Source organism: Pangasianodon hypophthalmus, chromosome 29 (genome assembly GCF_027358585.1).
Source record: "Pangasianodon hypophthalmus isolate fPanHyp1 chromosome 29, fPanHyp1.pri, whole genome shotgun sequence".
Classification (NCBI taxonomy): Eukaryota; Metazoa; Chordata; class Actinopteri; order Siluriformes; family Pangasiidae; genus Pangasianodon; species Pangasianodon hypophthalmus.
The window spans coordinates 2,264,226-2,280,512 of NC_069738.1; the positions used below are offsets into that span (position 1 = coordinate 2,264,226).

At 41.2% G+C, this 16,287-nt stretch overlaps 1 protein-coding gene across 2 annotated transcripts in view; it reads left to right on the forward strand.

Annotated features, from left to right (window-relative positions):
- The window catches only part of LOC113523963 (protein shisa-6), a 93,058-nt gene that overhangs the window by 3,854 nt on the left and 72,917 nt on the right, over positions 1-16,287 (forward strand). For both annotated transcript variants that reach the window (XM_034301440.2, XM_026910064.3), the window contains exon 3: positions 12,797-12,951. In XM_034301440.2, coding sequence (XP_034157331.1) covers positions 12,797-12,951 — 155 coding nt within the window. The remainder of the gene's footprint in view (positions 1-12,796; positions 12,952-16,287) is intronic.

Sequence of the window (16,287 nt, forward strand, 5' to 3'; positions counted from 1 at the left end):
CACTGTGGATTTGTGGGATTTACTCGGGATAACACGGATGTGTGTGTGTGTGTGTTACATGGTGATGATTCAGCTGTCCTGTCCCAGACCATCGCTTTACTTTTCATACTTATACAACCGTAAGATTTGTATAAAAATGCCCAATATTCCATCTTATTTTCACCTCATAATAAACGATCCTGCGGGAAATGAAGCTCTTCCTATGAGCGGTGCTGCTCCCGATGACGAGCGGGAGTGGAAATAAGAGCACACTTTTATTTCATCTTGTTACTGGGGTTGAAAATTACCTGAACATCATCTCTGTAATAGACATAGGGTTGTTGAGCATGATTGTTCATTTCCATTTGCCCTAACTTTCCCCTAACCCTCCCCTAACCCTCCCCTAACTTTCCCCTAACCCTCCCCTAACCCTCCCCTAACCCTCCCCTAACTTTCCCCTAACCCTCCCCTAACCCTCCCCTAACCCTCCCCTAACCCTCCCCTAACTCTCCCCTAACTTTCCCCTAACTCTCCCCTAACCCTCCCCTAACTCTCCCCTAACCCTCCCCTAACTTTCCCCTAACCCTCCCCTAACTTTCCCCTAACCCTCCCCTAACTTTCCCCTAACCCTCCCCTAACTCTCCCCTAACCCTCCCCTAACTCTCCCCTAACCCTTCCCTGTCTTTCCTCCTCCCTGTGTTTCCTTTCCTTTCCTTTCCTTTCCTTTCCTGTCCTGTCTTTCCTTTCCTTTCCTTTCCTCCTCCCTTTGTTTCCTTTCCTTTCCTTTCCTTTCCTCCTCCCTTTGTTTCCTTTCCTTTCCTGTCCTGTCCTGTCCTGTCTTTCCTTTCCTTTCCTCCTCCCTGTCTTTCCTTTCCTTTTCTTTCCTTTCCCTTCCCTGTCTTTCCTTTCCTCCTCCCAGTGTTTCCTTTCCTGTCCTGTCCTGTCCTGTCCTGTCCTTTCCTGTCCTGTCTTTCCTTTCCTCCTCCCTGTCTTTCCTTTCCTTTCCTTTCCTTTCTTTCCTTTCCTCCTCCCTGTGTTTCGTTTCCTTTTCTTTCCTTTCCTTTCCTCCTCCCTGTCTTTCCTTTCCTCCTCCCTTTCCTTTCTTTTCCTTTCCTTCCCTTTCCTCCTCCCTATCTTTGATTTCCTTTACTTTCCTTTCTGTTTCTTTCCTTCTTCGATTTTTGGACATGAACGTGGGAGAAACCTTAGCAGTTCTACTCATGTTCCTCTTTCCAGGTTAAACTTATTTAGGAAGCTAAGAGCCCTTAACTACCCAAAGAACACTTGAAGAACTTTTTTTTTAAAGATTAAGGTACAGAATAAACAGAATGAAAGCTCATATGACGTGTGATTATATAAGAATGGTGTTGTAGCTCAGAGAGGTGGATCACACAGTGCTGTCTGTCCATTTCTCCATCAGCTATAACAGAGCTCTCTCTCCATCCAAAACCACTGCACATATAATCATCTGAGAATAATGTATAGGCTACTGGGCTTCAGGATGGGTGGAGTTTTTGGCCTGAGACCGTGTAGAGGGGTGGAGATAGTGCCAGCTAGATCATGTTTTCACTCCAAATGCTGTTGAATTGGATACAGTGTTCCAAATCTTTCCCAATTTCATCCCAATTTACTCCCCCAAATTCTAGCCAATTATCTGATTCTCCTCTGTCACACAACACCTACCGATCCCAGAGGGTGAGGAGTAATGTGTGCTGAGTGTCATTTCCTGTATACATTATCGAATGGAAGCTTGTGATTGGCTGTGTAGCTGTTATTGTCAGGACTCGGGACTTGGGCATTTTCCAGCATGTACCTGATACTTCTGTCGCTCCCAAGTGGCACACTGAAGGTTTGGCCCATCGCTGGGAGATCAGTATGTTTGAAGGAGCCAGAGAAAGCATAATTATCCTACTTCCCAACTGGGAAGGATGGACTTCCTGTTTATGAGAGTAATTCTAGCCAATCGCAGCAGCAGTGGGAACTTGCCACAAGTAAACAGGGATTTAGCCATTTGTATCCTGCTGTTTACTCACTGCTTGCTGCTGGCCAAGTGCCAAAGCGGTTGCATTGCCTCCAGTGTGTTTGAATGTGTGTGTGTGTGTGTGAGTGTGTGTGTGTGTGTGTAAGTGTATACATATGTGTGAGTACTGAGATGATCTCATTTGTAAGGCACGGCTGTGGAGACGCTCTCTCCCCTGGGACGTTCCATGCATACTTAATGGGAATGAGATATAGGCATGTTTAGGCAGAGATGCATTCGCTCTCAGAGAGAGGTGCATTAGTAAAATCAATCAGTGCAATGTCGAGGTCTCGCCTTTCTCCTCCTCCTCCTCCTCCTCACTTCTTTCTGCTCTTCTCGCTTCTTTCCCTTTATCTTTTCTCTTTTCCTTCCTTCATGCTCTTTTTCTTTCTGTTTTCTTCTAAAGGCTTTACTTATCATATTGTAACATACATTTCCTTTTCTCTTTCCTTTCATTTCATTTCATTTCCTTTCCTTTTCTCTTTCCTTTCTCTTTCCTTTCCTTTCCTTTCTTTTCCTTCCCATTTTCCTTTCCTTTCCCTTTTCCTTTCTTTTCCTTCTTTCCTTCTTTTCCTTTCCTTCCTTCCTTCCTTCCTTCCTTCCTTCCTTCCTTCCTTCCTTTCCTTCTCTTCTCTTCTCTTCTCCTCTCCTCTCCTCTCCTCTCCTCTCCTCTCCTCTCCTCTCCTCTTCCTTCCTTCCTTCCTTCCTTCCTTTGCTTTCCTTCTCTTCTCTTCTCGTCTCTTCTCTTCTCTTCTCTTCTCTTCCTTTCCTTTCCTTCATTCCTTCCTTCCTTCCTTTTCTTTGCTTCTCTTCTCTTCTCTTCATTCCTTCCTTCCTTCCTTTTCTTCTCTTCTCTTCCTTTCCTTTAATCCGCGTCCGTTATCAGAGGTACAGTAGTAAGACAGTGTGGTCTGAGAGAAGATGGACGCCGTGTGCATGTATGTAGCTGTGTGACTATATAAAGATCAGAAGAAGGATCTTCATCACTCTATTCCACTGAAGCAGTTAAGCTCTCTGCCCTGGACTCCGAGTTATTTTAACTCCTCTGTGACTTTTACGTCAGAGGTGGTGAAATTCGTCTCACGTCTTGTGATGATGAAATAATCGTGACTTGGTGTCCTGTAAGATTGTCCTCGTCCCACTTTGATGACCTGCGCCACTTCTCCTCAGCCAGACGAGTGTGTGTCTTTGTTTAAATATTGATAGAGCCTCTTCCTTTTCATACACCTGCCAGAGAGGAAAAAGATAAATACGACAGTCGGAAGAAGACGCAGGGAGAAGCAACGGAGGATCTTAAAGAGCTAATTCAATAGTAATCGCTTACATCTTGAAATAAGTTTTTGATCCTATTAATTAAAGATGAAATTAATTTACAAAAATCTCAGTTTATTGGACTGTGCAGGTGTGTTGGATTACTTGCATTCATTTCTGAAATTTGTTGTCTATAAGCTGAGCTAGCTAGCGGTCACTTCCTTCTTTGGCTAGAAATGCCAGACACTGCTAATGTTGACCAGAGTTTAGAAAAGACTTTTAATGCTCATGTTGATAAAACGAGAATAAAAATTAAACAAGAGGATTAATTCCAAAGTCAGGGAGCAAAATAAGGTCCTTTTTAGCTATCTTGGTATAGTGAAATTGATTGGCTGCGTTTATTAGTAGTCTTATGTGACTTATCTGTCATACAAGTCACTGTGAGTGTACAACCGATAATAACGTGTTAGAGTTGCATTAAAAAGGAAAAGAGAAATCGAGATAGATATATAGATATATAAATATATAAATATATGATGTTTTCTATAGGTAATTTTCTATAGATTGAGGAAAAAGAAAAAAGGTGAGAAATTAGGAAATAGCACAAATTTACTTGTGACCTTGAGACAGAAAGATGGCAACAGGACCTTATTGATCAGTTCTCAACCCCTGCACACACACACACACACACACACACACACACACACACACACAAAATCCTGTTCTCATGCATACTCTGTGACGCAGAAAAGAATAGGTTTGTCTATCGAGAGTTTTTTTGCAAAAACAAAATTAAAAAAACATGGAGAGTCTGGCTACAAATGCACAGAGTGAGTAAAACAAATAATTATGTCTTTGAGAGGGACAGATGAGCAGGTGTGTCTTTGAGAGGGACAGATGGGTGGGCGTGTCTTTGAGTTAGAAAGATGGGTGTGTCTTTGAGAGGGACAGGTAAGCAGGTGTGTCTTTGAGTTAGAAAGATGGGTGTGTCTTTGAGAGGGACAGGTAAGCAGGTGTGTCTTTGAGAAGGACAGATGAGCAGGTGTGTCTTTGAGAAGGACAGATGAGCAGGTGTGTCTTTGAGAGGGAAAGATGAGCAGGTGTGTCTTTGAGAAGGACAGATGAGCAGGTGTGTCTTTGAGAAGGACAGATGAGCAGGTGTGTCTTTGAGAAGGACAGATGTGCAGGTGTGTCTTTGAGTTAGGAAAATGGGTGTGTCTTTGAGAGGGACAGATGGGTGAGTGTGTCTTTGAGAGGGACAGATGGGTGGATGTGTGTTTGAGTTAGAAAGATGGGTGTGTCTTTGAGAGGGACAGATGAGCAGGTGTGTGTTTGAGTTTGAAAGATGGGTTTGTCTGAGTGAGGTGAATGGTGGGTGTGTCTTTGAGAGGGACAGATGGATGTGTCTTTAAACTAGAAAGTTGGGCAGATCTTTGGGTTGGACCGAGTATGTCTTTATGTAGGACAGATGGGTTAGTGGAACAAATGGTGGGTGTGTCTTTGAGACAGATGAATGGTGGGTGTGTCTTTGAGACAGATGATTGGTGGGGGTGTCTTTGAGACAGATGAATAGGCGTGTCTGAATCTGACAGATGGGCGTGTCTGAGGTGGGCAAATGGGCGTGTCTGAGTTGGAGAAATGGGCGTGTCTGAGTTGGACAGGTGGGTGTGACTAAGTGGTGTGAATAGCGGGCATCTTTGAGTTGAATGAATGGTGGGTGTGTCTGGTAGCTGAACAAATGGGCGTGTCTGAGAGTGACAGAAAGACATCCTTCAGTAGGACACATGGAGGCCATGTCAGGCACATGGGCGTGTCTAAGCAGGCAGATGACTACACTGCATCATAATTTATACAAAACCTTAACATTCAATAAAGCTTTGTCTCTGTATTCTAGATTTGTCTCTATATGTCTATATTCCCGATTTGTACTCCTCAGATAAACACGATATTTATGCATTTATTTAATTTTTCTTTCTCACATTTCCAATTACTGGTCTGTAAATTTCTCAGGCCAAATTTAAAGTTCACCTAAAAACTATGCTCTCGTCTCTCCTTCAACTTCATAAACAAACACCATGCAAATACAGACTCACTCGACTCTGGCTCACCCCTCATTATTGGTTGGCATTTGCCAAATGCCAGTCTTGTGTTTACCGTCTTTTGTAATGAAGTGGGCGACTGGTGTGAAATGACTGACTGCATTATAGTGTGTCACATCAGCAGGGTTGCTCTCACAGTTCTCAATCGATCGCCTACATCTCTCAAATGAACACGGAAGGGCAGGAGCCTGCTGTTGGTCGACAAATGATGTCAGATTTATTTCATTTATGTTACTTCTTTATTTATTAAACAGGGTTTACAGAGATGGGGACAACTCTTTCATGTCATCTGCCCTTTTATATTGTGAATTGTGGGTTTAATGTTTATTTCTTTAGCATAAGACCAGTACATTAATCTTATTTTATATATATATATATATATATATATATATATATATATATATATATATATATATATATATATATATTTCTAGCCTGCATTATGATGGCTGATGAGAGCAAATCCACACACTCAGCAGAAAATGTTATAATAATGTCTCAGGTGTTTTTAGAAGCTTTATTTAGAATATTGTCAGGGAGAAAATAAGCTCCACAGGTCCATTTGTTGTCCCTGATGTACAAACAGTGGACCTTGAGATCTAATTATACACTTTAAATGAATTTTAAATGTATTCTACGTTCAATTTACCTGATAGCTGGAACAAAAATACACTCCCTTGGGGAAAGCACAACAGCGAGCCTAAAAGCTATCATTTAAACAGTTTTAGGTGATCAACAAATTTAACAGGCTGAAAGTAATTTAAAGGCATTTTGCAAAGGAACTTGTTTTTGCTTCAGGATGAACAATTTTGTACGTAGTGGTGATTATGTTCAGTCATTTTCTGGTTTTAAAGTTAAATGATCTTACCTCACTGTCCGACAGACATTCTGCCTCCATCAAGGGTTTATTATTTCTTATTTCTGAAACATTTTACAGCCTTCATTTGGTTACATTACTCAAACTCTTGGCATCATGTATGACTCATGCTGAGAGTGGAGATGGAAAGACAAAGTCTGATGATGGGATTTTGAGCGATTATTCACTGTTAGTGCTTAGTCATAAGAAAGGCACATTGGAAAGTGTATTATTTGCTACTCAGGAGAAAAAAACAAGTCCATGGCTGTGTCATAAACTTGCATAATCATACAAGGTTAGCATGGTGTAGAAATGTAACAACTGAAAGTCTCGAAACGTAGTTTAGATAAAACAGAATCTCACAATCTCATCTTTTGTTCTGTCCCTTTATTTTACAAATTAATATTATGAATCTCGCTCTGTGAATATGAATTTAGTGTGCTACTATTTTAAAAGATTACTATTTTGAAAGACAAACCAGATTCAGAATAAAGAGTGTACATGCTAGTTTAGTCTTTTTCGCTATCCTTGCTATCCTCCGCCTATTTACCTCCACTGGTTCCTCCACAACATCGTGAGTCTAACTCAGTGGAACAGCAACAAGTCAAGAAAACATCGCAAATTTGAAAAAACAAGTCCTAAATTATAAATCCAGAACTTAAAAACGTAGTGTGGTCAGGGTTTGGGGTCACAGAAAATTCATAATGCCCCTTTGGAGTTCTTTTGCCCAAAAAGTTTGGGGCCCCCCTCAGCTAAAGGTTACATGTGTCAAGCTTATATGAACCTCAAGCTAGCCACGTAGCATGCCGATAATTAGCTAGCCACTCAAAGGTATGCTGTTCTCTGTATTAGAAACATTTCAGTGTAATGCAGTATTTAGTGTACACTGCCCCAAATGTTAGAATGAATTAGAATAGCTACTCCATTCTCAGTTTGTGATAGCAGGTTTGGAGGAACAACTCTTATTTACTTCCTCTTTATGCATTCCTGCTTCAGTTCCTGCCCCGTTGTTCTTTTCTACGCTGTTGAATATCTGCTCTGTCCCTCGTGATAAGTCTCATTGTGTCTATTTCACCTCACAGTCTGTATATACAGTCCCCTTCGAAAGTATTTGAACAGCAAGACCAATTCTTTTTTTTTTTTTGATATACGCTGAAGACAGTTGGGTTTGAGATAAAAAAAAGATGAATATGGGATGATAGATCAGAATTTCAGTTTTCATTTCCTGATATTTACATCTAGATGTGTTAAACAACTTAGAACACTGAACCTTTTGTTTGAACCAACCATTTTTCAAGTGATCAAAAATATTGGAACATGTGACTGACAGGTGTTTCTTGTTGCTCAGGTATAGCCTGTAAGATTGATTGTTTAAACAGTTAATAGCTCTGAATGTTTATTCTTGGTTTGAGCCCTGGGTTTCACCTGTGAAGACTGCATTTGTTGTTAAAAAAAAAAATTGTTGTTCAAAAGATAAACCAACATGAAGACCAGAGAGCTGTCTATGGGAGAAAAGCAAGCCATTTTGAAGTTGAGAAAAGAGGGAAAATCTATCAGAGCCAATGCGCAAGCACTGGGCATAGCCAATACAACAATTTGGAATGTCCTGAAAAAGAAACCACTGGTATAAACCACAGTTGATGACAGAAACATTGTGAGAGATGTGACAAAAACCCAAAAACAACAACAAAAAAAAACATCACTAACAACCTCCACAGGGCAGAGTGAAGGTATTACAATATACCATTCAAAGAAGACTTCGAGAGCAGAAATATAGAGGCCATACCACAAGATGAAAACCACTCTTCAGCAATAAGAATCAGAAGACCAGACTAGAATTCACAGAGAAAAGCAGAGATGAGCCACAGTGTGGAGAATGAAAGGATCTGCTCATGATCCAAAACATATGAGCTCATCAGTCATGCATGGTGGAGGTAGCGTCATGGCTTGGGCAGGCATTGCTGCTTCTGGAACAGACTCACTAATCTTTAATGATGATGGTACTCATGATGGTAGCAGCAGAATGAATTTAGAAACCTACAGAAACATTCTGTCTGCCGATTTACAGAGAAATGCATCCAATCTAATTGTGAGGAACTTCATCATGCAGCAAGACAACGACCCAAAACACACTGCAACACAACAAAGCACTTCATCAGGGGGAAAAAGCAGAATGTTTTAAACTGGCCAAGTCCATCACAAGACATTAACCCAACTGAGCAGCATTTCACCTCCTGAAGAGGAGACTGAAGGGAGAAACCCTCCAAAACTAACAACAACTGAAAGAAGCTGCGCTACGAGCCTGAAAAAGCATCACAAAAGTAGAAACCAACAGTTTGGTGATGTCAGTGAGTCACCTGCAAGGAATATGCAACCAAAGTGTTAAGTGTTAGTTACTTCAATTTACTTTAAGACTATCTGTTCCAATATTTTTGCTCACCTAAAAATTGGGTGGGCTGCCACCAAAGGTGCCATATTCTAAGTTATTATTTTTTTTGTAACACATCTAGATGTAAATATCAGGAACTGAAAGCTGAAATTCTGATCCATTGTCTTCAGGTGTATAACCTGTCATCCATTTTATTTGGCTTGTTTCTAGAGTTTTCCGGTTCTGGCCTTTGTTTGGATCTTAGATTGTGGATTTTCCCATGTCATCACTTCTCTTTGTTCTTTGACCCCTAATATTGACCATGTCTCTTGAATAATAAAATGACTGTCTACATCCCGTCATACCTTCCTTTAGCGCTATGTCTATTACACAACACAGTGTGTTTATTATAAGACCACAGCAGTCCATTTTATTATACCCATTCTTACACCCCTTGGCTTACAATTACTGATTTTCTGGATGTTGTGAAACCAAGTGGCAGCAGCAGAGTTTGGGTGTGTGTGAGGGATGTTTCTTGATGTTTGGTAGGTGAACATTGGTGTTTCTTTGTGATTAGTGGTGAATCTTGGTGTTTCTTTGTATCTGGTGGTTAATATTGGTGTTAGTTATTGATGTTGAATCTTGATGGTTCTTGGTTATTGGTGGTGAATGTTGATGTTTCTTTGTATGTGGTGGTGAATGATGATGTTTTCTGGGATATGGTGGCGAATGTTGGTATTTCTTGGTGATTAGTGGCATTTTTTGTGTTTGGTGGTGACTGTGGGTGTTTGCTGGTGAATATGTGTTTATTAATGTTGGTGTTACTTGGTGATTAGTGGCGAATGTTGGTATTTCTTGGTGATTAGTCGTGAATGTTGGTATTTCCTGGTGATTAGTGGTGAATGTTGGTGTTTCTTGGTCATTGGTGGCATTTTTTTGTGTTTGGTGGTGCACATGTGTTTATTAATGTTGGTGTTACTTGGTGATTAGTGGTGAATGTTGGTATTTCTTGGTGATTAGTGGCGAATGTTGGTATTTCTTGGTGATTAGTGGCGAATGTTGGTATTTCTTGGTGATTAGTGGTGAATGTTGGTATTTCCTAGTGATTAGTGGTGAATGTTGGTGATTAGTGGTGAATGTTGGCATTTTTTTGTGTTTGGTGGTGACTGTGGGTGTTTGCTGGTGAATATGTGTTTATTAATGTTGATGTTTCTTGTTGTTGGTCTTAAATGTTTTTCATGGTCAGTGTTGATGTTTGACTGAGAATGTTAATGCTTGATGAGGAAACAATTGTATTTATAGGTGTGTGATGTGTAGTTTTGGTATTTGTTCTTGTTAGATGGAGGTCAATATTTAATTGCATTATGAAATAACCCGAAGTTTGGGAGAAAGATCATGTTTGAAGCTCTAACTAGGAAGAATGTAGAGCTTCAAACATGATCTTTCTCCCTGGAATATGTCTGTTTTAATTGGAAATTTGTTGCATGTAAACACCTTATTCGGAAAATCCACTGAAAGGAGATACATGTGCATGCTCAGTCTGCAAGGAATTGTGGGTGCTACAGAACTGTAGGCTAGGTATTTAGGAACGGCAACTCAGGCATACTTACATCAACCATGTATACAGGAATATTCTGATGCCTGTACGCATATAAACATCGTATTCGGAATATGGCTACAACCCGAATTAGGACCTTAAACAGAATTTCATGTGCATGCATACGTAGCCATTAAGTCAGTCCAGATACAGCTCCTCATGCCTGGGTGGAGTTTAATCAAAAATGCAAGGGATGGAGATGACTCTGTGTGTTTCAGCCTGGGTAAGTGTGATGTTTTGTGTTGTACAGTGTTGTGTGGGTTAGGGGTTAGGCTTAGGCTTATAGGAGGAGTTGGATCAGGTCCAGCTCTACCCCTTAGACATTTGGTTTTGCGGTGAGGACTGTCTCATAAATACCCACCTCTCTCCATACTCACCACCTTCCTGTGTCCTTCATAATTATACTCAGCCCCCGAGAATAACATTGTATAAAAAAGAAATAAAATAAAATAAAAATAAAATAACCCCTGGCATATGTATTTGGGGCATTTCTTAAAATGACGTTCTAGTAACTGAAATCTAGTGCAAGTTTCTGAGAGCAGGGTTGCAGATCTGTAGGTGTCCTGAAGTGACGCACGAGATAACTTTGACTGCGACCTTTAGGGTTTTGTTAAGCAAAAACATAACTTTTTTTTAACTTAATACTTTTTCATTTATGCAACCTGGCAGGAAAAGACTTACAGTGATTATCTGAGTCCCACAGAGCTGGTCTCTGTGTGAAGCTAAAGGCAGAAAAGTGGAGTTTTCTCTCTCTCTTCTCTCTCTCTTAATCTCTCTCGTTCACTTTCTCTCACAATCGGCCAACTGGGCCACAGAAAACCAGGTCGCTTACATGGGAGAAGAACTTCTTTTAAAAAAGGCCTCCTCCTGGAAGGGGAAAACTATTTATATATTGTCCCAAAGTCTCTCTCTCTCGCTCTCTCTCTGACTTTGACACACTTAAGACGCCATTTCAGGCTCTTCTTGCGCAGCCAAAATGGCCTCCTCCTTGGGCGATGCATGTGTCGTGCTCTCTCATTTGGAGTTTTAGCCTCAGAGGGCTACAGTAGGAGCACATGGCTGCAAATTTGTACAGGAAAAACTTTGCAAAGGCGTGTCGAAAGTTTGCCGAATTACCTTTGAATATGCTGTTATCTTCTCCAAGCAGAAACTCGAAAGGTTCTTTTCTTAGTCCTTGTGGTGAGAACTCTTGAACGTGCACGTGAAAGTGCTACTAAAACATCTTTAGAAGGCTAAAATCTGATAACCATCTAAAGAACTCACACAGACTAGTGGACTAACACATTCACTAGTCATCGTGGTATCGTATCATGTATCATCATGTCTTCAAGAATTGCGATATGATATTTTTATTATATCACCCACCCCTACTAGGAAGAACACAGAATCCTCTGCTTTATGCTGAGAGCGATAGTCCTGAGTTCAGAAGTTTGGACTGAAGCCCAGTTTTGAGTCTCATTGATTGCTGCATCCACAAAGAGCTTGTTTATGTAACTTGAAGGTCGTTTTACTGAAACCTCTACGAGCTAAACACTCAGAAGTGAAGTCTCTGTGTTGGCCACTGTAGTGTTGTATATGAATCAATAAAGAGTAAGAGGTTAGCTGCTGTGAGTCAAGGAGTTCGGTTGTGTTGCTGATGTTTCTTGACCTCCATTACTATGATGATTGGTGAACTCTGTTTTAGGAGAGTGAGTACAGGGTTCGGATTACATGCTAATATTCAGCACTGTGTAGTTGGATCTGAAAAAAGTGTCCAAATGAGGTCACCCAGTTTCACCTCCATTTTTGTCTTTTCGAAGCCACCAAAAGTGTTTCATAAGCGAGGATGGTATATGTGAGTGTGTATGTCCCCTGAGCCTTTGTTACTGTAGTGTGATGTGCAGGTGCGATGTTGTGTTAACCAAGTTTAAGCCCATATACAGGCTGTGTGCTGGAGTGTGTTAATTTAATAGTGCTGATGAATGGAGTGTGTTTGTGAAAGTCGTATCTGGGGGCATGTAAGCTGTAACCTGAGTCACTCTGATTGCCTGGGGAGTGTGTGTGTGTGTGTGTGTGTGTGTGTGTGTATGTGTGTGTGTGTGTGTTTGTGCATGATCCTGCACATGTGTATAGGAGTACTGAAACTATGGGCGTGTTTCCACCAGTTTTCCTTCCTGCTCCCTGTCATACTGAATGATGCTGATTGGTGAAATGCAAATACTTTTTTCTTTCTTTCTTTCTTTCTTTTGCTTTTCCTTTCCCCTTTATTCTATTATTTCCTCCTTCTTTCCTTCTTTAACCCAGGTTCATATTTTTTCTTGTTTACTGATTGTCCTCTATGTGTGTGACCTCAATGCACCCTTTTAAAAAATATTTTTATTTATTTATTTATTTATTTTATTCAAACAAGCGGTTACTATAAAAAGCTGTCCTGGAACCAGCTCCTTAGGAGGTTCTGGAACCTTGGTGGAAATATGTCTGTCTTATTTGTTAGACACAGTGTGTGTATGTGTGTGTATGAGACAGAGAGAGAGAGAGAGAGAGAGAGAGAGAGAGAGTGGCTTTGTGAGTTAGCTGAACCTCTCAGTATGTGTTTAACCTGAGTAAATATGTCCAGTATGTTCATTTGTCTCTGTCCTCCGTTCAGGGCTCTAGCGGACATCCTCAGGCAGCAGGGTCCTGTCCCGGTCTCACATTACGAGCAGGAGAACATGGGTACTATGGATGGCTCGCCGAAAGACAGCACACCTGTACGCAGCAACAAGAACCACTACACACCTGTACACAACAAAAACAACCATGGTATGGACAAGTGTGTGTGCATGTTTACGTACTGTAAAAGACTAGCTACATAACTATGGAGTAAGATTTTTTTTTTAAGTGAGGAATAAAACACTGGGATACGATGTTATAGGAAAGCGGAGTTGATGATTTTCATATAACAGCACATGTTTTATTCCTCTTATAACACAGTTATATATCAAATGTTAATGATTATTACTTTTACAGTCTCTCCATCACCAGCCTCTTTTTTTGTGTCTCTCTTGAGGTTAATAAGACAGAAGAATCATAGCTTGTCATGTTACTGAGAAACTGCAAAAAAATGTATAACCTCCTCTGTCCTGAAGATCTCAGAAACCTTAAAGTTAAGCTCTGACAGTTACAAAGCACTGACACTGGAGACTCCTTCCATAAATTTGAAATAAACATCTCCTAACAGAAAACTTCACCATGTCAGTGATTACACATAACATATCAGAATGAGCGCATTAATATAAACCTGTGATTTACAGCTGCACTACTGTCAGAGCTGCTTTTATAGAAAATTAATCAACACCTTCTGACCAATCACAATCCAGAATTCAAACTGCTGTGGTATATAGTGTTTTATTAAAAGGTGGAGCTAGCATTAACTAGCTAATCAAACAATCCATTAGGAGTATTTGATTGAGCCAAACTAAAATTTGCATGATTCTCTGTCCTGCACTTTTGAACTAGTCAGTAATATTCCTGTCAGGAATCTGATTGATGTCTTGTGCTGCTCAGGACTAAGGGGCGCACACTAATGACATCATAGGACAGTCGATGACATCATGTCTGTTAATCCATGACCTGGGTTAGCTTGAAGAAATCAAGTTTGCCTTTGATATAGCAGGAGTTCCTATCTCTTGCTCTGCTTTTGCAAGCTCAGCAGCTAGTCCTGTTTTACAAACTCGTACTGCAGGAGTGTGTGTGTGTGTGTGTGTGTGTGTGTGTGTGTCCAAACTGGTTCTGTCTTCAGGGAAGCAGAGGGCTGCTGAGTGTCCTGCTGCAATGTCCCAGTTTCTGCTGTCCTGTGTCACAGTCCCACTTTAGACACACACACACACACACACACACAGTGTATGGTGGTCAGGTCTTGAGAATACACCGAACGGTCGGGTCTTGAGGATGTTATAGTGTATGTTTGGGATTTGAGAACATAGCATACAGTCGGGTTGTGAGATTGTTGTAGTGTATTTACGGGTCTTGAGTACGTAGCTTACGGTCGGGTCTTGAGAACTTTGTAGTGTATGTAGTGTATGGTTGGGTCTTGAGAATGTTGTAGTTTATCTTTGGGTCTTGAGAACATGGTTGCTATAGTGCACAGTCAGGTCTTGAGAATGTTCGGTGTACAGTTGGGTCTTGAGGTATGATCCGGTCTTGAGAATATAGCATACAGTTTTTGAGAGTGTAGTAGGGAAAGTTCTTAAGAATGTTGTAGTGTACAGTCAGGTCTTGTGAATGTTGTAGTGTACGGTTGTGTCTTGAAAATGTTGTAGTGTACAGCCAGGTTTTCAGAATGCAGCATATAGTCAGCTGTTGAGAATGTAGCATATGGTAAGTTTTTGAGAATGTTGTAGCGTGCGGTGGGGTCTGGAGAATGTTGTAGCGTGCGGTCGGGTCTGGAGAATGTTGTAGTGTACGGTCGGGTCTGGAGAATGTTATAGCGTGCGGTCGGGTCTGGAGAATGTTGTAGCGTACGGTCGGGTCTGGAGAATGTTGTAGCGTACGGTCGGGTCTGGAGAATGTTGTAGTGTGCGGTCGGGTCTGGAGAATGTTGTAGCGTGCGGTCGGGTCTGGAGAATGTTATAGCGTGCGGTCGGGTCTGGAGAATGTTGTAGCGTACGGTCGGGTCTGGAGAATGTTGTAGTGTGCGGTCGGGTCTGGAGAATGTTGTAGCGTGCGGTCGGGTCTGGAGAATGTTGTAGCGTGCGGTCGGGTCTGGAGAATGTTGTAGCGTGCGGTCGGGTCTGGAGAATGTTGTAGTGTACGCTCGGGTCTGGAGAATGTTGTAGCGTACGGTCGGGTCTGGAGAATGTTGTAGCGTGCGGTCGGGTCTGGAGAATGTTGTAGCGTGCGGTCAGGTCTGGAGAATGTTGTAGCGTGCGGTCAGGTCTGGAGAATGTTGTAGCGTACGCTCGGGTCTGGAGAATGTTGTAGCGTACGCTTGGGTTTTCATAATGTAGCATATGGTAAGGTTTTGAGAATGCTGTAGGGTACGGTTGGCCCTCAAGAACACACTCTCTAGACTTTTTGACCCCTATGCCCACACACACACACACACACACACATATATATATATATATATATATATATATATATATATATATATATATATATATATATATAAAATGGCCCCTTTGCTGGATGTCTCCTATTGACCTTAGTGTCAAGAGTGCGGCCCAGAGAGCTCCATTACCGTCTGAATAGATTCTCAGTGTTTTGGAAATGGAAGCTGATGTCCGTGTGTGTGTCTGTGTGTTTAAGATCCACAGCTCTGCCTCACACCACCGAGCATGAATACTTTATGTGCGTGTCAGTTTTTGGGCCCTGTCTCATTATACCTTTTAGCCACCGGCTGGATTTTCACACACACACACACTGACCTTTCAGTGACTGCCAGCAGAATAAAGGTGAGAAGCAGTGGGGTGAAAGTGAATAATCTTCATTGTTAAACATCTGAACTATACAGATTTATATGCAAGATTTTTTTCTCCAGTTCAGAGTTTGGTGATTATCCACAGTATCACAAGTGTGAGTGTGTGTGTGTGTGTGTGTGTCAGGGTGCATTTACATACACAGTGGTTCTTTAGTCAGGTGAGAACGCAGAGATCACACTCGGGTCCGAGAGCATCTGAGTGAGGTGCTCTCACTTCCCAGTCAGCTGTAGTGAGAATGCCACGTGCTCTGGAGATTTGAGAATTTTCAGTCCTACACGCATCTGATTCAGAGCCGAAATATAGACTAATAGATGTGAAAGCATGATAAAGACAACGGCAGTGGAAACTCTTTCTTTCTTTCTTTCTTTCTTTCTACTCCTCTTTCTCCTTCCCACATCTCTTCTGTTTCCATTCATCTCATTTTTAATTTTTTTCTTTAACACTACCTCTACCTTTTCCCTGTATTTTATCCTTCCTTCCTTCCTTCCTCCCTCCCTCCCTCCCTCTACCTCTTTCTCCTCTAACTTTCCCCTTTATTTTCTCCTTTCTTTCTTTCTCCTTCTTACCTCTCTCCTTTTTTCATTCATCACATTTTTAATTAATTTATTTTTTCTTTCTCCTTCTCTACCTCTTATTTTACCCTTTTATTTCCTTACTTTCTTCTTTCTTCCTTCCT